The sequence below is a fragment of the Ostrea edulis genome, chromosome 2, assembly GCF_947568905.1.
Source record: "Ostrea edulis chromosome 2, xbOstEdul1.1, whole genome shotgun sequence".
In the NCBI taxonomy this organism is placed as follows: Eukaryota; Metazoa; Mollusca; class Bivalvia; order Ostreida; family Ostreidae; genus Ostrea; species Ostrea edulis.
In genome coordinates this window covers 1,478,634-1,506,503 of record NC_079165.1, presented here as the reverse complement: position 1 = coordinate 1,506,503, position 27,870 = coordinate 1,478,634, and the positions used below count along the sequence as shown (strand labels likewise).

The following is a 27,870-nucleotide window of genomic DNA, read 5'->3' as shown; positions in this document are numbered from 1 at the left end:
TAACTATGACTCAAATACAGACCGTATATAATATTTATTCCTCCTTTAGATCCATGAGCTACAAATTGACTGCATGTCCCTTATTCACACCAGACACCATTCTCCTGGACCTGATCACATACTGAGGTATTAAATTATTGACTGACAAAAAAGTACTGAACCATTCAGTCAATACAAACAGTTTACGTAAAATGGCCTATGGGTATCATGTTTAAATCTTATGATTTAAATGTTGTCTGATCTACTAAGCAAAAAAATGTTTAAATTTGGTAAAAAATCAAAATTTATTATCAAATTGATTTCACAAATTCAATTGATAAAATTCTATTACAGTTTCAGTTGTAAATACATTATCTAATACTTGTGATGTTCATTCAAGTCAGTTGTGTTCATAGATACTTGACCTTCAACATAGCATGAAAACAAACATTTATTACAATATTATAAAAAGTAAATTTCCAAAATACCTCCAGACAAATTTTTTCTTGAAAATACATTACATGTACCTGTTATATGCAAATTAACATATTCTCTGCATTTTGATTAAACAATGTTAACAATGTGCCCATGGGCCACAATGCTCACCTGAGTAACTATGACCATTCTTGTTTTTAATCAGATTTTTTTCCTACACATTCCTATCAAAAACTTTTATTTGATTACCCATTGTAGCCCAGGAGGTAGTGGGGGGTGGGGTGGGGGGGGGGATTCATGACTAGAGAAATCTTGAATCTATGCTTACCATAGGATGCTTCTATATAAATATGACTAATCATTACTTTTTTATTCATGGGGAAAATAGTTTTAAAGAATTTTGCTATGTATTCCTGTGTAAAAATTTGACCGCCCATAGTTGTCCCACCCTACCTCAGGGCCACAATTGGACCAAACTTGATTCTACACTACCTGAGGATACCTCCATATAAAATGAATTATCATAGCTATGCTGTTCTTGAGAAATAGATTTTAAGGATTTTTCCTTTGTATTCCTAGGTATTGATTGTTCATAATGGCCCCACCATACTCCCAGGGTTCATGATTTGAACAAACTTGAATCTACACTACCTGACGATGCTTCCATATAAATGTGACTGACTATGACTCTGCTGTTCTTAAGAAGAAGATTTTAAAGATTTTTCCTATGTATTCCTATGTAAAACTTTGATTGCCCATAATGGCTCCACCAGTACCCCGGGGGTCATGATTTGAATAAATTGAATTTACACTTTGTCAGAAAGCTTTCATTTAAGTTTCATCTTTACTGACCCAAAGGTTCTTGAGAAGAAGATTTTTGAATGACACCCAATTTTACTTTTTCTTAATTATTTTCCCTTGAAAGACGGTGTGGCCCTTCATATGCACAAACTTGAATTCCTAATTTGTGCCAAGTTTGGTTGAAACTGGCCCAGTGGTTCTGGAGAAGAAGATGATATTGTAAAAAGTTGACAATGATTGATTAATAGATTGATTGTATGTTGTTTTACATCCCGTTTGAGATTTTTCAGTCATATAGAGACCTCACCATATACCAGTGAAGGCCTTCAAATTTAGACCTTTACTCGAAACTTAGGGCCATCGAGCAGTGAGGGATCTTTATCATGCCAACACCTGCCATGACACGGAACCTCAGTTTTTAAGGTCTCATCTGAAAGACCTGAAACTTTTATTTCAATGTGCTGAGCGCTTGGCCATGGAACAGTTGCTACCTATTTCTTATTGACTCAGGTCAAGTCGCAGCAGGGATTCGAACATCCGACCTTCCGGTCACAACAACGACAGACAACAGACAAATTTTGATCAGAAAGGCTCACTAAAAAGCTGAAATTTGTCAAAATCTATTTTGATAATGATTCAACAAATTCTGTTATTTACAATTTATGTAAATTGTAAGAACTGTAAACAAAAATATCATTTTTCATACAGATACCATCAATTGTAGTGAACAATCAAAGTAGTATCGAAATCAACATTTTCTCTGTTTTTTAATTAGATTGTAGACTTGGTCTCTTACATTTCTCCAAGTTCTTTTTGAAAGGTTAGGGTTAGGGTTAGGGTTATTCATTTTATTTTATTTATTCATTATACATCATTTTTCCCAGGTACCTTCAAAATGGTAATAAAGTGTGAAAAATGTTTGTGAATGGAGTTCATTTCAGATGAAGTCCATGACTTTTTCTGTAACTTCTGTCGCTTGGATGAAGACTCATCCATTTCTCTGGAGCATCCGCTATCAGATACTGCCTCCCTCTTCCCTAAAATCAAGTTTTCAGATTATAATTTTGGTTGGTAGTATGGTATGTGTATAGATAATGCAAATTGCTCAGAAAGTGGTACATCATGACTGGCTAAATATTTTGAGAAGAGTGAAGTGATTTTTATCATATGAATGCGATTTAGGAGAGTGATTGTTTACATATTTATGTGTACTGGTAATAAATACTTTCATTAATTAAATGGTCTGTGTACTTGAGTGGTTAACTATGTACAAAGTTATATACTTTGTTCTAATAGGAATTTAATCTCAGCTCCCCCATCTTCATTCAGAAGACTTTTGTGTGAAGTACAATGTCTTTCATACTGGCAAAGTTCACTCAATGCAAATAAATTGTGTCCTGAACTAAACCTTGCTCTATTCTCGAGTTTAATCATCCTGATTGCCATTCATAAACTCCATTTCAAGTCTTGAGAACTACACATTTCAATGCATGTAGTCCATGTTGGGCTTATGCTTACAATACCAAGTAAAGAAACTTGATGCTCAACATTGTTTCATGCAGTGTGTATACAGTACCTGGAGTCACAGTTTGGAAATTCTGATTGTCTTGACTGTCATCTATTTCCTTCTCACTCTGATCCTCATCATCCACACAAGAAACACAAGTACTGGCATCAATATCCCTTACTTCCTCTGGAAAAAAATGAAACTTGATTTTAAAAACACAAATATTTAAACCAGAATAGAAAGTGCCATTTTATGATATACACACATGTTCATAGGTCAAAACCTTTGTAATGTGAGGTATGAGCCTCCACCTTTTTGTTTTAAGTTTTGCACAATTATCATAGGCCTTGGATCCCTGATTTTATGGCATTAGTAATGAAAAATGATATTAATACTTACAGTTACTGCCAAGATAAAAGAAATGCTGTGGTCATAATTCTACATTAAAACACTGTAAGTATAGAAAGTATACATATCAAATTTCCACAGGGGGAATAAATACATGTACAGTAAAACATCCCTATAGCAAAATACCAACGACTGACCATTTTGCTCTCAGAGATGTAATTTATATTGTTAAGTTGTCAACATGGTTTACAACGAAACGGAATGAAAATAACTTTGCTTTAACATGTTTAACGACCCTCTCTACACTGAACACTAATTTCAGGGTACTTTTGTGTAGTTAGACCGATCCACCATTTGATATAAAATAGAATAATTTGCAATCTGCATTCTATTACATAATTTATAAAGATTAATTCAAGCATTCTAAACACTATATTAGTCCATGATAGAGTTATTAAAAACTTAATTTGCATGTATTTTTCCCATTTGAGTTAGCAAAATTTGCCATTTCAGCAAGTTTGTTTACATATATGCTAAAGTCATAACCTAACGTAGCAAGAAATGAGGTATTTCATTGGATGACAAGAATGAACCAATTACATCACTTTGGAATGTAATGGTTTGGACCATGTATATTTGCCTGGATAGGTCAGTTGGTAGAGCACCTGCACTAGTGATGCAGGAGTCTCAGTTCGATACCTGGTCCTGACATACATTTTCTCCTTTCTTAGTACGGGAAATTCCCAATCTATTTTTAGTCTGAAGTAGAAAAACTATGTGAAACCCACTTTTTGGTTAACACAAGGTAGTAAACAATAGATTGTCCATCTAACCAACAGTTCTGACACACTGTAGAGCACCAAATTTTTTTGATACCTTATTTTTGCAAGAAAGTCATATGGTATTTATTACCAAGACAAAATTTTTATAGAAATCTGTAAATTGTTGAAAATAATCCTTAACATTAAAAATACATGTAAGCAGACAGTCTCAAGTCATTACATAAAATAAAGTTCTAAAGAAAAAGAAGTGATTTGCAGCAGTAGTGAAACAGTGAAAATTTCATACCAGCATAAAATATATTCTAAAGAAAGCTATTAAGTTAGGGTTTGTTTGGGTAACCATAAACAAATATATACACTTTTCGTTATAGGTCCAGCAAATTTGCTGTATGTATAAACACTGTACATTGACCATTTCACAACTTCTGAGCTTATGTATTCATTCAAGTTTCATATAAGTTAAAGAAAGATGATCTCTAAGATGAAATTCAGTAAATTGCTTCAAAACTGTTGTACTCGGGTTGTAACCATAGTCTTAAGTTAGCATATTGAAGATAGATAAATTATAAATTTGCTTTTCTCTGAGTGTTAAGTTCAATAAAAAATTCTGGTGATAAGTTTCAACAAAACAAGAACATAATGCACAAAAATAAGACCTTTCCATGGATTTGTATTTTTTGCACTTCTTTTGGACATCTACAGATAAAAGAGTCATGCAATCGATATCTTATTTTTGATTCAGCTAACATGAAATATAGCATTGCAAATGAGCTGAAATTAGATTGAATATTTACATGTGTATATTCATCCACCTCAAATCACACATACACACACAAAAAAGCATGCAAATATGGCTTCGTTACCTTTCTTCTCCAAGGATACATGTTACCAGGCCCATAATCATACAACAGTTCTGTATCTGGAGGTATTGGTTTTAGAGAGTAAAAGCAAATAACTGGCTTCTCATCTATCTCAATGACTTTTGGCTTACAATTTGGATGAAGATGATCATCGTTTAACAGGCGTCCAAACGAACCGTCTTCCTCTGAAGCATCAACCCTTAATGAAAAAAAAATTAGCACCATAAAATTCAGCCTAGCTTGCATGACTATGATTTTATCACTGGAAAATGCTGATGCTGCTAAATAACATTATAAAGGCAAGATTTCTGGAGCTACAAATTCACTTGTACATGTTGTATGAACTACATGTAAATTATAAATACATTTGTATTTGAAATGACTTGAAAACAGGATGCAACTTGGAAAAAATCTTGCAGATTATTTTGCACAAATACTACAAATAAAAATATGGTATTCAAACCTGTCTTTGCCCTGAGTAACCGAACGTAGCAAACTTGTGATGAGATCAACAGTTTTAGACATAGTCTGACATTCCTATGTAATCATCAATATTTCATATAAAATTTTGAAAATCTTTTTTAATACTGTACAATAAAAATAAGACTTTTCGTGTTGTTTTTTTTTAAAGATAAATTTCAATAATTCTAAGGATCATTAGCTTTTGTATCGTACGTATGGTTCATAAGCTGATGATCAAGGTGTCGCATTCCAAACACCAGCTACCTACATATAACTTGTATGCAAATTTTTTTCACTAGAAGAACTTTAATTCTATGAGGAAACCCTACTTGTATACATAATATTGCTTGACTACCTCAGTGTGCGAAATTAACCATGGACCGATAGACAATGTCTATAGAAAATCGAGTCGGTCTATAACGATCAAAATAGCTATAGACCGACTTGTCTATAGGAATTCTGAGTAAAAAACATTTTGATAAGTGGCGAATAAAGTCATGTTGCATATCAGTATGTTCAGTAGGAATTTATCTTTTAAAAATTGACTTTTTAAAAAAAATCGCCCGTGTCGTTTTTTGACCAGATGGGCTTATTTTTGTGATGTTTTACATTTTCGGGATCTTTGTACAAAAGGGAATACTAGTGGTATAAAAACTACACGAGGCAAACTTATGGGGTAAAAAGCTGGTAGAATTATTGAAAAGAGTATTATATCTATAAGATTATCCTAATTGGTAGAAAAATGTTATTTTAAAACTAAAAAAAAATAGCACTTTTTATATCCTGAATGAAATTTAAATTGCTTGTCATGGCAACAAAAAATGTATATTGAGCAGCTTTATAAGGTCTACGTCAGAAAAAAATTACTTTATAAACATAATATTTGGACCATAAATATTTAAGAAAGCATATAGAATTACTACCCACCAGGCTTTCTTTCCATGGTAACAGATTAAAAAGAATTATTTCATTTATGCGATTTGTCACTTTGTTTTATAATTGTACAACTTTTGAAGAGTGCATTGAGCATTTTCATGAATAAGATACAATTCCAGCCCAAAAATGATATTTTAATATATTTATTTGTCAAGTATTGTAGTATCACATTTATTAGAAATTAAGATGTTGAGTTTTTTTTTTTTTTCTAAATTCAATACAATACAATATTTTCAATATCCCGGCGAGTTTTCGACGGTCCTGCTTCGTCATAAATTCTGCGTTACATTAGCCCGAACCTGTCTTATACTCTACATCTTTGAAATAATATCCATCCCCTTGTTCCATTGCTTGATATTTGTTTACACCTGTAACCTATGCGACAATATAAAGTATAGAGCCCGGTCAATGGTGGATCTGGGGGGGGGGGGGGGGGGGGGGGGGGTGGGGGGGTAACGTAAAGTTAGTAAAAATGGCACTAATAAATCTGTTTTATGTTGACGTTATGCAGATATTCCTCAGAAAAAATTAAGACTATTTTAAGATGTACTAGAGAACACCCTTTTCTTATTTTTATATGATCAGATCAGTCGCGTTTTCTGCATTTCAAAGTTCATGCGATAAATTGATCTATCAGCACAAGTAGATGTCATAGCATTGAAATATATATAGTGCAAGTGCATATGTAATTAGAGAGCATTGTCAGATTTATTTTAAGAAATGCATGTAAATGTCATAAAAATTCCTAGCTTCGTTAATGTCGAACCTTGTCTTTGAGGATACTATTCACAAACAATGATCGATTATAACAGCATCAAATTAAATCCTGCTTTCCCTACTGAGCAAGATTCGCAGAGATTACATGGTCACAACATAATTTTAATGGTTCAAATCAACCGTAGTGCATACTACATATGTATATATATAAATTGTAGACTTTTATAATATCAAGGAAAATAATTCATAAATGATCATTTGAGAAACATTATTATTATTTTGTCATAGAGGGTTACACATACGCGCTTGACACAAGTTTGACAACGTTAGCAGATCATATAACAAGTAAATATTATGACATTTTCCCTCGATTCAACTATGACGTGACGCATTTTTCATTATGACGTCATAAAACGCAAAGTGCACTGAGGGATCCAGAGTTATTTCCCTGTTGTTGCAAACCTTACCTTAAATTAAAAGTAATTTATGGAAAGAGGTGGTAAAATTTTTTAACCTGTGTAAATTCAAAGTAATTTACATTTCATAAAATACAATGTAATTGTTTAACTTAAACATTAGGGACCCAAACTCTTTAATGAAATTGTGCAATATAAATAATAACCAGCAAAAAAGTCTTACTAAAAAACCTTCTCCTTTAAATGTTAATTCATAAATGTATGTATCATCTGCTAATTTGGGTCCCACTGTCCCTAATTCCCATATTTGTTTTCCATTCTCTCACCAGAGGGCGCGCTATGCAAGCTTCACTTTCACCTCTGTTATCGTCTGATAAATAGTTCGGCTAACCATATGATCTCGCACGGACAAAATGACGTCTTTGACTCCAACAGAAGGCACGTTTCTGTTCTTTGTGCAATGTCAGATTTTCATCATTATAATCTCGCTAGTTTTTTTTAATGTAGAGTCCATAGTTACTAAGTGAAAGTGAAATAATACATTTGACAAGACAAAATAGTTCCATAAATATGGAGGTTGCACTAACGTAATACAGCGTTTCGATACCTACCAATATGTTTTTAACTCATAAATGTATGTTTTATTTATGAAAATAATGCAGATTTATTTTATTTTCAAAGACGCTCTGTTTTACAAAATTCTTGTAAATTAGACGATAACAGAGGTGTTGTGGAGCGTAGCATAACGCCCTTTGGTGAGAGATTGATTTGTTTTCCTGTACATTTTGTTTTTTTTAATTGCATTCATGGAGGCAAGCAATTATCATATAATGTGATTACAAACACACATAAGACACTACCCCAAAATTTAGTTAAATTTGACTTAAATTGTGTTTACTTGAACTTGTTTAAGTTAAACAATTACATTGTATTTTATGAAATGTAAATTACTTTGATTTGCAAGCGGCACTTTGCGCCTTGCTACGCTTGCTGTTATTATATGTTCATGTTTTTTACAGTGAATAAAGCTCATGTTATGTTTATATCATTTTCATATCAACAATTGTGACATCACAAGGGTTTTAATGTAAACAATGTAATTGGTAAAGTCACACGAAGTGGATTCGAATATCTAACAGTATAAAAACACAAACTAAAACACTGTGTAAATATGGGATAGCTGAATAATGAATTTTACCCTAAAAGTAATCCAGATAAAGACGAAAATTCAGCTCATTTTCTCAACGTTTTTCTCCCTTCGAATTTACACACCATGCTGACATTAAAGCTGACATGAATTAATAAATATAGTATAATTCTATATGTCCGCCATATTTCTCTGCTAATCCGCCATATTAGTTGGAATTTCTATTGTTATATGTATCGGGGTTCGCATAGTATATAAGGGGACGAGCTTTGCTACGCTTCACTTCACATCAGTGTCTTCGATTTACCTGTGCGGGTAGCTTCGACAGGTAACACGTACATCTCCGATACTAATTTATAGGACATCAAGAAGAAATGAAATCACGTTTTGGAACACCACGCAGTGCTCAAAATTATAATAAACATATCGTACAGTAGTAAATCATTCTAAATATATATATTTGGATAATTATATATAGAATGCCTTTTCTTTACGTGAACGTGCGTACATTTGCAGTAAATATGTCAAAACTATACAAAAATGCGAAGAAATATTTCATCTTTTATCTATTGATAAAATGGAATAAACAAAGAGTATACAATCTATACCATTCACAATTACTTCAAGTAAAAGGCAAAGACATAAATACTACTGTACTTATAAAAATGGCATGTATGCTCGCCATGAAAACGCATCGAATGCGGACGACTATTTACCTGGGCCTACTCGTAATATCTGTAAAGGACCACAGATGTACGTGTACACTTGTCGAAAATACTCTAAGTAGTAGTAAAACTCCCTTTATTTGCATAATCCATGAAACAAAACGATAAACTCCATTTGCATTCCAACAGTAAACAACATTGTCCATTGTACAGACAGCGACACACTTAGCCCGTGCCGATCAGCAATCTTCAATCAGGGGAAGTATCAGAGTATAATATTTACCCTGTATTGTGCATGAATCCTTATACCATATGATTTACTGGTCAGAGTATTGCAGATTTATAAATTAGGAAATCATTTAGGTACATAAATTTGCATATACAACACTGTACGAGTGTATGGGATGAGAGAGAGAGAGAGAGAGAGAGAGAGAGAGAGAGAGAGAGAGAGAGAGAGAGAGAGAGAGAGAGGTAACGAGAGAGGTAACGAGAGAGAGGGGTAACGAGAGAGAGAGGTAACGAGAGAGAGGTAAAGAGAGAGAGAGAGAGAGAGAGAGAGAGAGAGGTAACGAGAGAAAGAGAGAGGTAACGAGAGAGAGAGAGGTAACAAGAGAGAGAGGGGTAACGAGAGAGAGAGAGAGAGGTAACGAGAGAGAGAGAGAGAGAGAGAGAGAGAGAGAGAGAGAGGTAACGAGAGAGATAACGACAAGAGAGAGAGAGAGAGAGAGAGAGAGAGAGAGAGAGAACCGATGATCTTGTAATAATCATGCTCTTATTAAGACAAATGATATCGTTAATTCAATAAAAAGAGAACAGTACTAGTAACTCAATATTGCTCTCATTAATTGATAATACAGATTTATTTGATTCATTTAAAGCACGCATTAATTAAAAATTAAACATATTTTTAAATAATGTTATTTTCAATTATTTCATTTTATGCTAATTTGGCGCTCAATAGATCTTATATATATATGCCATTTTGCGTTATTACATTCTGCGTCGAACTCGACGCAAATTGTACTAATGCAAAATGTAATAGTCGAGTTTATCATATTATGCGTCGTTATCAAACATCAAGGGGAGAGGACAAGAGTGTCTGTCACCCACCTTTAATAACAATATCCATTTTTTGTTAGTTTGTAATGCAAATAAAAGATACATTGAGTGACAACCCCTCCCCCACTTACCCCAGCTTGAAAGTTCTGATATAATAGTAGAAGACACAAATTGTACTACCACCACTTAAGAAAATGAAGATATGAGGCACTCATAGTAGAGGACTCTAACCACCCCATCCGACCCCCAACGATTGAAGAAAATGAAGTGTAGGGGGAAATTATTGAGGTAGTCAAAGTAAAAGACTCTTTAACCCTTCACCCTACATTAGGACTTTGAACATCGGACAAAACATCTTGGTTTGTTTGGGTGTTTTGTTTTATTTTATTGCTGTTTTCGTTCATCTTTTTTAATTATTATTTTGAATGGCAAGCAATTTTGAAGAATCCAATTTTCCATTTTTTCCCCTGTTGTACCCCCCCCCCCCCCCCCCCCCCATGAAAAATGACGATACATGTCTGGTTATTACATGTACATTTTGTTTTGCAACACATGCATGTATACTAATTGTATGGTGCATGTAGAATTGCACCCTTTACCAAGTTTTCCTTCATTTACACAGTGTAAGGAATGGTAAACCAAAATCACAAAACAAAATGCATAAAGACCAAGATATTTTCAAGCGTAGGAACTTCATTCATGAATACATAAATACATGAATACATAAATACGTGTTTGCCCAACTATCTATTTTGTATTGCTTGTAGGAGTTATGAGATTGATTACTGTTCGTTATCTTCACCTTGCATTCAGAAAAATCGCATGCATGCATTGCAGGACTATAGCATTTGTGTGTTTAACATTTCTGTAACATGCCATAATGATTACTTTGAGGCTTGAGTGTAATTTATTCATGAATATTTTCATTTCGTAGATCTGGCACAATGGCCATACCGCTGTACGTAGAAATTTCAAATTCAAATGTATTCGATAAGATTTTAGTATGCATAAATCAGTAAAATTCGTGTTGAGCTTTTATTTGATATGATACAATGTCAATATACTGTAATGCATTAGTAGGATATGCAGAAGGCAAGAGTATAAACATTTTCTTTTTTCATTATCAGTAGCAATATCTATATGATCACGAAAAAACATGATATAATTTATATCCGGATTCATATACCGATTTAGATATCAATAGAAACAAAGCTGCATAGTTTGGGAGAGGGGTTTCTAATGAGTCTGATGAAATTAAAAGAAGGAACCCAACATTTGCATTCAAACTAGATATACTTCAACATGAATTCATTTCTGCTCTGACTGAAATTCGGGAACGAATCTTGCATACAAAATAATTAATAGGGGAACACATAAATTCGAGCTCCTTTGGAATTTAATGAAATGTAGATATGCACCTTTCTTTCAACACGAATTGATATGTTGTTTCAGGCACGAAAACAGGGGGTTGGGGTGGGCAGGAAGGCTGGTCTGCTTTCCCCACTTTTTTTGACAATTTTCTTTTTTCCCGTTATTCTAACATACAAAGTCAGTATTTTCTACATGCACAGTTCAAACTAATTTTTTTTTTTAATTTGTAATGAATTCAATTATAAGCATCAACTCCTGTAAGTTTCCAATATATTGTCAATCACAAATTTTTAAATAGCTGGAAATTTTTAATGCTTGAAAGCTTACATTTATATAAGTGATCAATTTTCTTTCCTTCTGTGAAATGGTATATTATAAATCGAAGTAGGACGGTCGCTCTCTCTCTCTCTCTCTCAATGAATATGGACACACAGAGACCGTAAATAATTATGTGGTTCCAAAAGAGACAACAAAACTATATTTTCGTTTATAAATTTCCTTTCATATGTGTCTTTGTGTAATGAACTGTTTATTGTGGATTGCAAATGTAATACACGCATTTGCACACAGATGTATATTTTCGATCATTATTCCCTTATTTGTATATCCAAGTTTGTATATGATCATCGAGAAATTTTGAATTGTGCACGCAATATATCCAACCAGATATTAGATTCCCTATTTCTATAAACTGCAAAACCTCGACCAGACAAGCATTCAATACAGGAACAATTTTCGACTCTGACATCTCCCCTGATTGAGGACACACTGTTTGGCACGGGTGAAGTGTGTCGCAGTCTGTATAATGGAATGAGAACGTGTTGTAAAGTTCTAACGAGATACAAATGGAGTTTATCATTTTGTTTCGTGGATTTATCAGAATAAAGAGAATCTAATATTTTCGGTAAGTGCACATCTCCGATACCTGTTGAATAGACGCCCGTATTTGATACTTTTTTTGGCGATTATACCTTGTGCATTGCATATTATGCATATGGCATGCACCTTTATTTTGCAAGAATTGATATGAATAATATATTTTATGCTCTTTGCCTATTCCATTCTATCAGTATGTAATTGGCAAATGATTTATCCGCATTTATTTTATTAGAAAATGCAAATACTTGCATGCACTTACAAGTATGCAAGAAAAGCTTTTTTTTTTTTTTTTTTGGCATTTTTGTCTAACTTATCTAAACTTCCAGAATGTTGCATTAGTATACAATCAATATTTTGTAATTTTGAGCAAAGCATAATGTTTTAAAATGTTATTTTATTTGTTTCTCATTCCCTATATATTACTATCGGAGATGTGCACTGGTTGAGTCCACCTAGAAAAATCACTCAGGTGTGACAATCACATTTGGGGTATATACGGGTAGAGTAAATTAGGCTACCTGAAAGAAATATGGCGGATAAGATGAGAAAGGTGTACGTATTTATTAATTCATGTCAGCTTTAAGAACTCTCGGGATTGTTCATAGTGAATTCACTGAGTTTGAGTAACGCCCGTGTTTATCTTGCTACATTGTCAATACATGGAAACGAATTCTTTTGTTAAACTGGGTCCGTAGGACAATATCATTTTAACGATAGAATGTTCCATCTATCTTCTTGCATGCCCTCAAGGGCCTAACTTTGGTCTCAATAAATCTTATCTTATTGTACCAGGACAATGCATTTCATGTATGCCTGATTAATTCTTTTCATTGAAAAATATTCTTATATTTGTTATTCATAATATATTTATACATACAATATGGCGTAATATGTAGCTGTCTAGCCTGTCAGCTGTCAAGGAGAATACGCGGGTATTAAAATGAAAGTTGAATGGGGAGGTGAATACCGATCCCGACCAGAATCAAGACGAAGAAAATCAGAAATTTTACAATAATAGGGGAAAAATCAAGGCGGGCGGGGATGAGAATCTATAAAAAAAAAATGTATCATGGTCTAACACATCTATGGCGATTGACAAGAAATTGCACGGATGTAAGAGAGTATAAACAAGATTACAGCACTGCAGAATGACAAGAAATCAAACACTCGATGCGCATTTTCAACACCCATAATGTGCCTTACTTCAATCAGCTGTTTACAGTGGTTTACACAGCAACTTGGACCTACGTTAGATACCACCACACAAAAAGAAATCCAGAGAAAATTAAACTTTTTAGGACTTATGATTTATGAAGTATTCTTTTAACATTAGTTTGAAAATAGTTAATCTAGAGCATTTTTAATATAATATTATAAAGTATAATCTAACATTAATAAATGTATGTTACCATCTAATATGCATCATGCAGCTTATCATAATCATCCTGACCGTGTGGTCCCAAGAATAATTATGAGGGAAAAAATTATATATGTCAGAACTTGGAATTTTTTCCGGTTTGAGAGAGTTTAAGATATTAGCGTTTTGTTAATAATCAAAGAATACAATGTTATGAAATGGCAGACAATTAATATTAACACACAGCTTTAGGCTAGTGAGACCACAATGAGATATTATTCATTTATTAATCTTAGAATAAAAGGAAAGAAAAGAAAAAGAAATGGTTGTAGCTATATTATTTATAATTTATATCAGTGATTTGATCACTTTTTAAATCATTGAATGCATTGCTGCAGCACTAGCATCCCTAGTATTAACAACCTGAACACATTTATTACAATTAGTTTAGTCTTAAACAATAGAAAACAAGTGCATTATCAATTGAGTAACAATGAAGTACGTTGATGTTTTATTAAGTAAATCCCTTTTGGATTTTCTTATTTTAGAGCTCTGTGTTTTCTGAAACAAAATGTGCTGAAAATTAATGAAAATTTGCGGCATAAAAATGATTTTTTTTTTTAAAAATCGGATATTGGCATAATATTTTGTGACCTTATGTGACCTTTGTATATGATATCCCATAACTTAAAATCAATATTCATTTCATAACAGGGATGGCAACAGGTTTCTAATGATGAATCATTGCATCATTCTTAGGAACACCACAAACAAAGAGCAAAGAGAGGTCTGATCCTATCTTGTCTCATGTTGCTATGACACATATGTGTGCACATTCATATCGTTTATTAGTTGAATTCTAAAATATTGTGAAATTAATACAGCTTCCCGGAGTTTGAAATAAGTTCAAAACATACATTGGATTGCGAGGTCGGTTTTTGGTTTTCACTTGTAATTTATATGCTTAAGTACAGATAATTTATATAGAAGGTTCTCTCGGCTATATATTAGCATATCTATTATGATATCGCATGTCTTCGTTGATCACCTGACGGTCATTTATAATTGTTTGAAGTGTTTCACATAAATTATTTTTAACTTTTTGTTTGATAAATGAACTCACCGTATCCTTGTGTACCCGAAATGTGTTTGGGAAAAATGGTAGTATTACTTGCGTACAAAATACACGTATTTCATGAAGAGTTCAACTTACCGACACACTTACCTACACATTTGAGGGTAATCTGTATTCAAGCAAAGCCATCACACATTTACCCAAGCAAGATTCGGATAGAGAACAAACCCATCTTACGATTTCCGTAAAAGATCTCAAATGAATCCTCATAAATTGCCTGCGCTAGACTCTTTTATAAACACATCATAAATCTACCTCTTACCACTTGTATAAATCAGAGTATATTTCAAAAGTATATTTTTCGAAAGCAGTTTAAACACGCTGAATTTCATTCAAGGGTAATGAAACAAACTATTTTAAAATATTCGCACATATAAGGTATTAAAATACAATTCAGACACATGAATTTTGCAATAGCGTTCTGGCATCTTATAGGCAGTTTGAAATAAGGTCTAAAGTTTTTGACACTCTCCCCGTCATAACAGCTCAAGTTTGCAGTGACTTGACGTCATTTTCCAATATGACGTCGTATATTGGTAGTTCGGAGAAGTAAAGGCATAAAGTGCACTGTGATATTCTATAAGGGAATCCTTAACCTACCCGGGCAGCGTAGTATACATTGTGTACTATTTGAAGGAATAAATATTAACCGATATGTCTGTCATTTCATTTCAATTGAATTTCTAATATGCAGCAATCGTCAATGGACCCACCCACCCAACTTGCACTTTAAGATAAGATATAAGATTCTTCACATCTTATTTCATCAAACAAGTAACAAAACATACCCTTTTCCAGCGTTTCCTTTATATAGAAAGAATCCTTATTGAAAGAATCCAGAATGTCCTGCCCAGCCTTTCTGCGTCTTCTTTTTGTCATGTTTGTTGACTCTCGCCTCAAAACATTTATACTTCCGTTCTCTTTACACATGCACATGCGCATATTACATGTGTGTATCGTCAGAGGTGCGTAAACGAAGATGGCAACTTCAATCCACACAGTATCTGTGTAATCATGTGTTTGATGAAACCCCGAAAGTGGGACACGTTATTATTTTTATTTTTCTAGAAAGTAGACATGTTATTTATTTGTTTTGAACGATAAAAAAGATTGGGGACCTAAGTCAAGTCCCCAAACTTTTTGAGGCCCCCATTTTAAGACTTGCGTATCTGTAGCAGGTCCCCAATATGGCAGAATCACACACACACACACACACACACACACACACACACACACACACACACACACACACACACATATATATATATATATATATATATATATATATATATATATTAAAAGAAATAGAATAAACAGTACACAAAGTTAAAAATTTAACGCAAGCGCTTTTATGACGTCAGACCATTTCAAAACTATTTTAAAATGTAACGCCTGAGGATTATAAAATGAAAGAGCTTGCGTTAAATTTTTAACTTTGTGTACTGTTTATTCTATTTCTTTTAATATTTTATACCGGACACTGTGATTTTTAAAAAAACACAATTTGGATATATATATATATATATATATATATATATATATATATATATTATCCAAAGTCTCTTTTGTAAGAATAATAAATAATAAAAAAACCATTAAAACACTTTTCGAAATATCTCAGCCGTTTTACCAGCCTTCATTAGTCGTGTTTATTTAATAAAATATCACATTTTAATAAACACGACTGATGAAGGCTGGTAAAACGGCTGAAATATTTCGAAAAGTGTTTTAATGTTTATATATATATATATATATATATATATATATATATATATATTCGTTATCAATTAAATGTAAAACTTATACGGTACCAATTTTGATGCACCAGATGAGCATTTCGACAAAAAATGTCTCTTCAGTGATGCTCAAGCCGAAATACTAAAATCCGATATAACAATAAGCTTCTAAGAACTTTAAAAAAAGAGTGCCAAAGACTGAAGTCAAATTCGTCTAAGGATCAGAGCTATGCATGAGGGAGATAATCCTTAATTTTGAAATTCATTTCTAAATTCTATCACAGCAATTAAATATAAATCCGTATTTTCAAGCTAGTTACGAAGTACTTAGTTACTGGGTTGTAAACTAAATATATTGAGTTAAAATTACATGTAATACAGTTTTTCCACTTTCAACCATTAATAATGATACGTAACATAATGATGGAGCTAGCTTAAATATGGCCTACGTGCGACATCCAACATGCAACTTAATTATCTTAAAACATATAACTTATCTATATCATCATACAACTTCTTCATGTCAACATACAACTACTTTATGTCAACATAGAATTGATCTACATCAATATACAACTTCTCTATGTCAACATACATCTTATTTATCTCAATATATAACTTATTTATGTCAACATACTTCTTATCTATGTCAACATACAACTTATTTATGTTACCATAATCTTATCTATGTCAGTATTTAGCTTATTTATTTCAACATACAACTTATCTATCTATGTCAACTTAAAATTTATCTATGTGTACATACAACTTAACTATGTCAACATATAACTTATTTATCTATGTCAACTTAAAACTTATTTATGTGTACATACAACTTATTTATGTCAACATACAACTTATATATATATCAACATGCAACTTATCTATGTCACATACAACTTATTTATGTTACCATATATCTTATCTATGTCAATATTTAGCTTATTTATTTCAACATACAACTTAATTATGTGAATATACAACTTATCTATGTCAACTTAAAACTTATCTAGTATGTGTATATACAACTTATATATGTCAACATAAAATTTATCTATGTCAACATACAACTTATCTATATTTAACATACAACTTATCTATGTCAACATACAACTTATCTATTTATGTCAACATACAACTTATCTATTTCAACATACAACTTATCTATATCAACATACAACTTATCTATGTCAACCTACTATTTATCTATGTCAACATGCAACTTAATTATGCTGACATCCATCTTTTCAGTGAATCAATCAAACAATATGTGGCACAACAGTTGACATTCGCACAGTTATATACATGTATATAGAATGTATCCACAGCCTTTTATTTCAGAAAAAGACATTTGTGATATAGCTAACAGTCATACAAAAATGTGATTATATTTAAAATAACTTACATGTTGTTTTTGTAGAATACAGACCTGTTTGCAACCATTTAAAGCTGACTGCAATTCGGAGTCCACCTTTCAAGCAATTATGGCCGGATTTGCCGAGCTAGGTCAGCTGTGCGGCGGTATGTCTTTTTTACATAGGCGCTTTAGTCATGGATAATGTAAATAAAGACTATAGAGCTATCGATGAAATTCGAACTATGATCGATATAATTTTTTTCCCACTCCATGATGCGGAATTGTTGTTTTCTGTAATCTATTTTATATGATATATACTAGTATGCTGTTAAAATTAATTTCATAAACGTTTGAAAATTGACTTCACCCACCGTTTACTAAAAGTGTGGAATCAACTTTCAAACGTTTATGAAATTAAATTTTAACAGCATACGAGTATATAATAAGCAAATTAGATTACAGAAAAATTCAAAATCTACATCATCGAGTGGAAAAAATGTTACGATCATGGTTCGAATTTCCTCGATAGCTCTATAGTCTTTATTCATATTATTCATGACCCGAGCGCCTATGCTTTTTTCTCTTTGTACATCCTAAATCAAAGGCACTAAACTACTGAATAAGTGTGTAGATTCTGGTATTACAGTAATAAGAAATATGATTTTACCTTCGCAATAATATTATTACTTACTAAGCCGTTCTGAATGTACAGTCCATCATTAACTTGATAAAAGGAAGAAATAGATGCTATGCCATGTAAATGACTGTACGTTTGTGAATAAAAGGTTTTCTTTGAGTCCGCTTTCTGTAAAGTTGGGTTTGTTAAGTTTTACGTATATACATCGGTCACAACTAAATGGTGAACGACAGTGGCTGCAAGACTGGATTGACGTTTATCTAGGCTGGTTCCCTATCCGGGCTGCGTTCTAGATCATAGCGGCTACATAGTGGCTAGCTATGAACTTGGAAGAAACCTATAGGCTAGCCTAGCTAGCCGCTACGATTTTTAACACAGCACTGATATCTCAGCGGGAGATAGCAGAAAGGTAGACTTCTTTTCAAATTCAGCTGATAGGCGATGTGCATCTGGAGACGCGAACACAAAAGTAGAAATTCTAACTGATGACAAAAAAGATCGCAGCAATTATGCTTATGTCGCTTATTTTGATAAAACTACGTTAGTTATCATAAAATTTATGATAAATGAATACTAGACACGATGCTAAATCATGAATTGGGCGGGTCACGTGTCGACTGCAGAAACAGTGAGAACGACAGATGTCAATTCTCTTTGATTTACATCATTTGTTTGTCAATTGAAGTCAAAAATATGAACAAAAATAAAAGCTAGATCAAAATTTTCTTGCACAATTTCTGGTGAATTATCGCACAAACCCAAAACAAATTTCCAACTTTCCCCCCAGTAAACAAATCATTAGACACCGGTCCTGTCTTTGTTTTGTCTATTAAGTGTTCTCACTTTACGTAATATGCTTGTGAATGAGTATTCAAATTCGCACAAAAATTAATGACCCAGATGTGTGAGGTACTTCCCAATAACTTAATTGGTCATTGCATGTAAATCTATGTGTGTGAATATTTCCCAAGCGAGCGTTCATTGATGTTCTGTTTGCTTATTGATTCGGTGTTTATCATAGCCATACCTTGTCACTTCTGATTCAATGTCTCACGTGTCGAATTCAGCATTTCAATGATATAAAGTATGTCGATATGAAGTTGTCACGCGGTCAAGCTGGCCTTCTCCATTAATCACACAAAAACAAATGATCAAAGTTATACAGAAATTTATTTAACAAGAAATAAGGGGGAAAATATAAATAACTTAGTGAAACTCCCACACTCACTCTCTCACCCAGATTCACTCAAAAATATCTTCCTTACTATTTACAAGAAAAAATAATAACAATCAAATTCGAAACCGCTAAACTTTTACATGTATTCTTTTCACATTTAATCCCGGGCTATTAAAAAAAATTCTAATGAAATATAAGCTAGCTATTGTTGCCAAACTGTCCGAATGTTTCCACTATTCCTATAATACACTGCTGCGAGTGCTCCAGATTTGGTCTGCTACTAATCATCAAATGACTAAAGTGTTCTTTGGAAACTTATCTGTCTCCCTCTGAATTAGTAGTGGTATTCCCCACACTTCCGGACTGTATTCAGGAACCTCAGTGGTAGATATACCCATGCACAGACTCTTTGTCCTTGCGAAACCCCTGCTGTATCAGGCGGTCTTCACGATCACTGGTAGTCCATGATTATACCCCTGACGCTACAACAATGAATGTTTATTAAGTCAAGTGTGCTATGGAATGTTTGGCAACACATACGTATATATGTTTGGCAATGTATATATCCAATGCAAAACGTATTGACTGTTAACAATGTAAAATGTAAAGAACAAAGCATTTCCAATATGGCGCCCCATACTCACAACTTCCGGTCATTCACTTCCGCCCAGAAATTTTAACTAAGACATTTAAATGGACAAAATATTTCCAAATAAAGCGACAATTGACAACAGAAAATAAAAACCACATAGCATTAATACAACGTTATCGATATAATACAAAAGCCATTCAAACACTCTCGATAACCGTCACACTTGAGCACACATACAGGTAAAATATGGCGAGAGCTGGCCAAGTGCATGAATTGGAACGAATTACGTTCAACAATGAATTTAACTTGAAAAAGAACTCATACTACAAAATCACAAAATACAACTGTACTCACCACAGACCTTTCTCCGTGCCATTGTCAAGTGTTTTAAAACATAGTAACTGCCAATGTATATCTCAGACTAGTTATATGTCGGACTAGTCTCCTGGCCACCTCTACTCTGCTAGAATGACCCAGCTGCCAAGGTTCAGACTGGCTGAACTGACTTGCAATGAATCATGGGAACGATTCCCAACCGCGGGAAATTTAAATTTATACAGGTACAAGCATATGGTGAATGAGTATTTAAATTCGTATAAAAATTAATGACCCAGATGTGTAAGGTACTTCCCAATAACTTAATTGGTCATTGCATGTAAATCTATATGTGTTAATATTTCCCAAGTGAGCGTTCGTTGATGTTCTGTTTGCTTATTGATTCTGTGTTTATCATAGCCATACCTTGTCACTTCTGATTCAATGTCTGTCTCACGTGTCGAATTCAGCATTTCAATGATATAAAGTATGTCGATGTAAAGTGTTGCAGTTCATACCCTCATGTATTTTCAAATCTGAAGTTTATTTCTTATATTTACATTCTACTATCATTTCTGGCGGAATTCCCAGCCATTAGAATAGACGTATGATATTTATCTGTATTAACCTTAAACTAGGTGTAGCGAAATAATATTTCATGCAATTGTTTGTGCGTCTCAGTTAGGAGTTGCGGATCTAGACCTTACTCGGGGTGGGGAGGGGCGGAGAGTAAGTTGAGGCACGAATGGGGAGGGCATGGGAGGAGGTTACTAGTTACCCCTCCCATGGGGGGGGGGGGGGGGGCTCCCCCAGGAAAATTGCCATAAAGCTTGATTTAACATGGTGCATTTTAATGCCTTTTGGACAGAAACTCTTTTTTCCTCCTTCCTTTATAGAATTTAAACAAAAGAATGAACTTGGCTTATTGATTCAATTTAAATCATTTTGATGCATTTCAGACTGAAATTCTGGTCCCTTTTTGCTTTGATGCATATTTATCACTATAAAAAGAGGGGGTCTGAACCCCCCCCCCCCCCCAAACCCCCTAAATCCGTCACTGGTTAGCATATTTATGATAGCATAATTGATTTATTTAGGGTCGTCTGGTTCGTCTGGTGGCGATGGGCAATGTGACATGACAGGAGTTGGTAAATGTATGAAGGATGTTCAATTACCTTTCCCTGACACGAAAGATCTGCAGACGACATGCGCGTAAGTGTAGCATATGTTTTTATTGAAAGAACCCACGTCATATGCGTAGATGACCTAGTTTATGGACAAGAATAAAACAGAATTTTAGCCCGCCTAAGCAGAAATTTCAAGTGAGCTTTCAAGTCGAAAATTGGTCATCTGTATGTTGTCTATTTGGCCTTTCAACATTAAGCATCTTTTTAAGAACCACTGAACTCATTTCAACCAAACTGATCACAAAGTATCTTTAAAGTAGCTCACTACACCAAAATTTTATTTAATGGCTTGTTAAAACACGTTTTATGAAGTATGGTTTCACCAACGAAAGAGTGATACAAGCTCTCAATTATTTTATATGAATAGTTTGTGATTTTTCCAAGAATTATATTTAAAAAAAGGTACTTTGTTTGCAAATAAGACATTCTAGAGTCTAAATGTTGCTGTGAGTTGGTGCATGATATGAATAGCTAATAAAACATGCCTAAAAGACTCGGATTTAAGTGTTCTAATCTTTTAGAAAAATATATTTATGAAAATTGAAAACGTTATTTAATTGTTAATATTTCTTAAATCTACTGTTGATCAAATAATTTTAAATTTGTGGAGTTGTCGGGGTCCAGGGGATATGTCATCATCACTGTAAATGGAGTACCTGTTCAAAATATAGATAAATATACTTAGATATAGCAAAAAAGATGAATATCTGATATACTCAGAATTATCTTTACAAATGCTGCCTGATGTTAATCTAAAGAAAATATAGTAACTCTCTTGCTGTTAAACTTGTTGACTCGAAACCCACTTCAACCTGCACTGGTCCTATCTAACCCTCATTGGTCCTCAGGCTGATGCCTAGAAAAAAGATCAATACATCATAATTGATATTTGCACAGTTAGGTCTTATTATACCATTGAGTAATTAGACTGCGTCAGACAATGTGAATTTTAAAATTAATATTTAGTGAAAATTTTAATACTGATGTTTCAAAATTATAAATTGCAATATGAGATGACATATATGTTTTCATAAACTGCCATTGACTCATCATATCTGTTTTATTTACAAAATGTGGGTCAAGAGAAAGACATACATGTAGTACATATGTATACATATCTTACTTATACATACAATGCATACATTTGCCTATGAGAGGGCATATGCATACTTGTGATTAATTTACATTATTTTTAAAAAGGTTTTGCCAACCTACATGTTTGTGTGAAACACGAAACCTCAGGTTTGATATATTTCTTAGGTCACTGAAATTTCAAAGTAATAGTATATATATATACTATAGTCTAGGGAATTATAATTCAACATATGCCTCCCTCCCCCTCCACTTTTTATCCGGCTCTCCCATATCCCTAGATAGTAGATCTATACAGATATTTGTTTTTCATCACTTTTATACATGTAGTTCAAGGTATGTTATTTTCGTGACGGTTATTTTCATAACGATATTTTCTTAATAAAAGAGTTGTGAGAGCCCATGTTTACAAATGTGGTATACATATACATGCCACCCGTTTACATTTACATGCACAAGTGGGAGTTATATTTTAAGCACACATGGAATACATATATACATACAAAATAATACATCTACTGTATGTCGTGTGTTTAAACTTACAGATGTTATTATAAATCGCGTTGTGAAATAGCAGAGGAAATGTAAGTTGAACCTTTGAATACAAATTTATGGCATTTTTTTCACTCACCATACGAAACTATCATTTTGTTGTCCAAGTTGAATGCATCCACCAAATTCCTCTTTTTGAAAGAAACTTTGTTTAGCCTCTCAATGACTGTATAAACAGTATTTAATCTCGCAGCATGCAACACTCGGACATTACGATGCATCAATCAACAACTTTGTTTACGTAGTGCATCTATGTACATGGATTGGTGGTTGGTTTAACATTTCGTTTGGCAAAAAGTTTCACACAGATGAAACATTTCATCTACCATTATTACAGATATTGACGTATACTTAATATGGTATGTGTTTCTTGCAAGAAGAGAAATTTGGTGGATGCATTCAACTTAGACAACGAAATCATAGTTTCGTTTGGTGAGTGAAAAAAAATGCCATAAATTTGTATTCAAAAGTTCAACTCACATTTCCTCTGCTGTTTCACAACGCGATTTATAATAACATCTGTAAGTTTAAACACACGACATACAGTAGATGTATTATTTTGTATGTATATATGTATTCCATGTGTGCTTAAAATATAACTCCCAGCTGTGCATGTAATTATAAACGAATGTCATGTATATGTATACCACATTTGTAAACATGGGCTCTCACAACTCTTTTATTAAGAAAATATCGTTATGAAAATAACATACCTTGAACTACATGTATAAAAGTGATGAAAAACAAATATCTGTATAGATCTACTATCTAGGGGTATGGGGGAACCGGATATAAAGTGGAAGGAGGGGGGATGTGTTGAATTATAATTCCCTAGACTATAGTATACATATACTATTACTTTGAAATTTCAGTGACCTAAGAAATATATCAAACCAGCTGAGGTTTCGTGTTTTACACAAACATGTAGGTTGGCAAAACCTTTTTAAAAATAATGTAAATTAATCACAAGTCTGCATATTCCCTCTCATAGGCAAATGTATGCATTGTATGTATAAGTAAGATATGTATACTACACGCATGTCCTTCTCTTGACCCACAATTTGTAAATAAAACAGATATGATGAGGCTATGGCAGTTTATGAAAACATATATGTCTTCTCATATTGCAATTTATAATTTAGAAACATCAGTATTTAAATTTTCAATAAATATGTGTTGAGATACAATTTTGAAATTCACATTGTCTGACGCAGTCTAATTACTCAATGGTATAATATAGACCCAACTGTGCAAATATCAATTATGATGATCTTTTTTCTAGGCATCAGCCTGAGGACCAATGGAGGTTAGATAGGACCAGTGCAGGTTGAAGTGGGTTTCGAGTCAACAGGTTTAACAGAAAGACAGGTTCAGGTACTATATTTTCTTTAGATAAACATTAGACAGGATTTGTAAAGACAATTCTGAGTATATCAGATATTCATCTTTTTTGCTATATTTAAATATATTTATTGATATTTTGAACAGGTACTCCATTTACAGTGATGATGACATATCCCCTAGACCCCCACAACTCCACAAATTTAAATATGTTTGATCAAGTTCCAAAGATCAAAGATGGGCCTTAATGAAAAACATTAATTCACTTATGAGCTCAGAGCAGCGGATGTTGTACAACATACTTTAAACTAAATTGTGAATTTAAGGGAAAACAAATACATGTACTTGTGTATTACATGTACATGCCTTTTGAAAGACAATAATATTGCATAGAAGTAAAGGGAATATCACTGTTGATTATTCTTTCTTAGATATATTAGTAAAAAATGTGCACATGATAGAATACCAATTCTTTAACTTCAATCAATGTGTTTGAGTTTTCCTTGTAATTCAAAATTTAGTTGAAACATACATCATTGATACATTAATGTACATCAAATTTTTAGAAAAGTTAGAAAAATAATGGAACTAATTCAACCCCCCTCCTCCCTTATACATACAGTGAACATAAACCTTCACCTGGGGAAAATTACAGTTAGTTAATGCAATATACATGCATTCTCAGTTATCCAATAGTGAGTTATTGGTTGATTATGAAACTACAATTAGGAATCTTAAACTTATGAAAGACACACCTATCTGTGAGGGCAAGATGGCTCAGATGGACTTAGTGATCCATGGGTCTCTTTCCATTGATGTTACATGTAATTATTTATTGAAATATGAAATGGTTATTTAAACATATTTGGTGTATTATACTGTATAGTGATATCAATTTCAAAAAATGTGTATAGGTAATATATTGGGTCCAGTCATTACAAGAAATTGTATGAAAAATATCTAAATATTTAGGCAATCATTGTGAGTGAAAAAAGGTCAACTGCAATAGCACACACTATAGATCACTCTTAAATGGCTCATAGAAACTTCTAGTATTGTGATGTTGAATGCTCAAAGTGGTAATTTGGGAATGCTTAATCATTTAAGCTATGACAAGGTCAGTAGTTTATCTCTGCTGACTGTATCTCTTAAAATTCATTTCTGGAAGGGAGGGGGTAGGGTAACAAAATCTGACATAGTTTCAGATTAAACCTCATTTGGTATATTTTTTTCTATTCAGTAGTTTAGATACTACTTGACTTATTGTAAAAATGAAATAAAATCAGAAATTTTATAAGCAGAATTTTTTTGTTGTCAGAAAATTTATGCCCGATAGTGTTAGAGAAACGCCATATTTAGGGTAAATTTGGCCAATTGCCAAGTCGAATCATCCCAATGTTTTCCTTAGATGCATTTTGAATTTCTAATTAATGTTGATTTTTTATCTGTTTGTGTTTAATTTACATAACTATATATGACAATCAATATTTCTGGTGTCAATACAATTTTTATTGGCTTCTGTGTTGATTTTCTCAATTTTGGCATTTTTTGCCTTTTGGGGCTGCAAAAGAGGGGATTTCAATCCCGCTTTCCTCGAAAATTAATCTGATTACTTTTGTCGATTTTTTTAAATATCTTTTAGAATAAAGTCCAAATATTATAACAAATAAAATTGAAAAAAATTCAATGAGTGGTTTTTTGGGGGCTAGCTATCAGTAGCTATCTTAATATTTTCATAGTTAGTAGTTATGTATTTAGCCTTGAATTGTAATTACTTTGAAGTGTTTGGAGCATGCTAGTGTAGTAAAATATATGTTTTGACAGCGTATGGAAGCTCGTTAATATCTTAACGTAGATTTTTCTTATTACTACGGTACATATTTTTTCGTAATTCGGGTCTTTTCCTTTGGGTAGATTTTACATTCTTCTCAGGTTATATTCATTTTAATTGGAAAACTTATTATTTGTTATCAAGGTGAAGATAACGAACAGTGATCAATCACATAACTCCTACAAGCAATACAAAATAGATAGTTGGGCAAACACGGACCCCTGGACACACCAGAGGTGGGATCAGGTGCTTAGGAGGAGTAAGCATCCCCTGTTGACCGGTCATATCCGCCGTGAGCCCCATATCCTGATCAGGTAAACGGAGTTATCCGCAGTCAAAATCAGTGTGCCAAGAACGGCTTAACAATCGGTATGAAACACGTCAGACAGCATTTGACCCAATGCGAGGTCGTATTGACGAACTAGATCGTTATAACGACGATAGAATTTACGAAATGCTGACTTCAATCGAGACTGTTGAAATCCCTGTACTATCAACTTGTTTGTCGGTAGCTTACCTCGATTTAAAAACTGACTATACCCATGCCAGAACAAGCTCTTGCATATCGAATTAGTTGAGATATATAAACACCATATGCAGGTGATAATGGAATATTGCTACATAAATGTGGGAAGTTGACGATGGAGAAGCTGAAATCATCCCGTTTGTCATACAGTTGAGTTGTCATTTTGCCGTTAATGTCTACTTTCAATAAAATATCTAAGTATGAAGCAGAAGTGGACGACTCTGTGGTGTCCTTTATTTCGAGCTCACAGGGATATATCAAATCGACATATGAATGGAAGCTATCATTGTTAATAGACAAAACGTCATCGATATATCTAAAAGTCGAATTGAAGGTCACAGCGAGAGATTTTTCCTTCTCACGTAGAAGTTTTTGAATAATCTCTGCTTCATATGAATATAAAAACAGGTCAGCTAACAAAGGAGCACAATTCGTGCCCATGGGAATTTCAACAGACTGTTGGAAGACCTGATCACCAAAGACCACGAAGATATTGTCAATGAGGAACTCTAGCATATTTTTTATTTCAACTTCAGAGTACTTGTACGTGGAATCAGAGTGGTGTTTAACAAAGTAAGTTTTTGAATGACTGATCACTAGATATGAGTATTTCCGTTTTCCGTTTTTGTTGAAGAAGCAACTGTCTATGATGTCAAAAAGTCTAGTCTTTA

At 33.3% G+C, this 27,870-nt stretch overlaps 2 protein-coding genes and 2 long non-coding RNA genes across 7 annotated transcripts in view; 3 read left to right on the top strand and 1 right to left on the bottom strand.

The window, feature by feature from the left end:
- Positions 1-27,870, top strand: part of LOC125663457 (uncharacterized) — a 67,308-nt gene that overhangs the window by 24,584 nt on the left and 14,854 nt on the right. For both annotated transcript variants that reach the window (XM_056157258.1, XM_056157256.1), the window contains exons 6-7: positions 18,013-18,113; positions 21,768-21,882. In XM_056157258.1, coding sequence (XP_056013233.1) covers positions 18,013-18,113; positions 21,768-21,882 — 216 coding nt within the window. The remainder of the gene's footprint in view (positions 1-18,012; positions 18,114-21,767; positions 21,883-27,870) is intronic.
- Positions 23-15,786, bottom strand: LOC125662594 (uncharacterized). 3 transcript variants are annotated; one of them, XM_056157260.1, is made up of 5 exons: positions 15,645-15,786; positions 4,716-4,911; positions 4,509-4,548; positions 2,792-2,908; positions 23-2,252 (listed from the first exon to the last, which is right to left on the bottom strand). In XM_056157260.1, exons 2-5 carry the CDS (start codon positions 4,734-4,736, stop codon positions 2,080-2,082), a joined length of 351 nt encoding a protein of 116 aa, XP_056013235.1. In that variant the 5' UTR covers positions 4,737-4,911; positions 15,645-15,786; the 3' UTR covers positions 23-2,079. The 3 variants fall into 3 exon arrangements, 2 of the variants coding, with proteins under 2 accessions (XP_056013235.1, XP_056013234.1); XM_056157259.1 differs by lacking the exon at positions 15,645-15,786 and adding an exon at positions 13,242-13,533; XR_008800742.1 differs by lacking the exons at positions 4,509-4,548; positions 15,645-15,786 and adding an exon at positions 13,242-13,528.
- LOC130052401 (uncharacterized) lies at positions 3,044-12,953 on the top strand. The gene is made up of 2 exons (XR_008800744.1): positions 3,044-3,175; positions 11,049-12,953. It is a non-coding gene; the product is annotated as an uncharacterized LOC130052401 (long non-coding RNA).
- On the top strand, positions 23,813-26,358 carry LOC125663459 (uncharacterized). Its single transcript, XR_007365567.2, has 3 exons — positions 23,813-23,933; positions 24,784-24,875; positions 24,990-26,358. It is a non-coding gene; the product is annotated as an uncharacterized LOC125663459 (long non-coding RNA).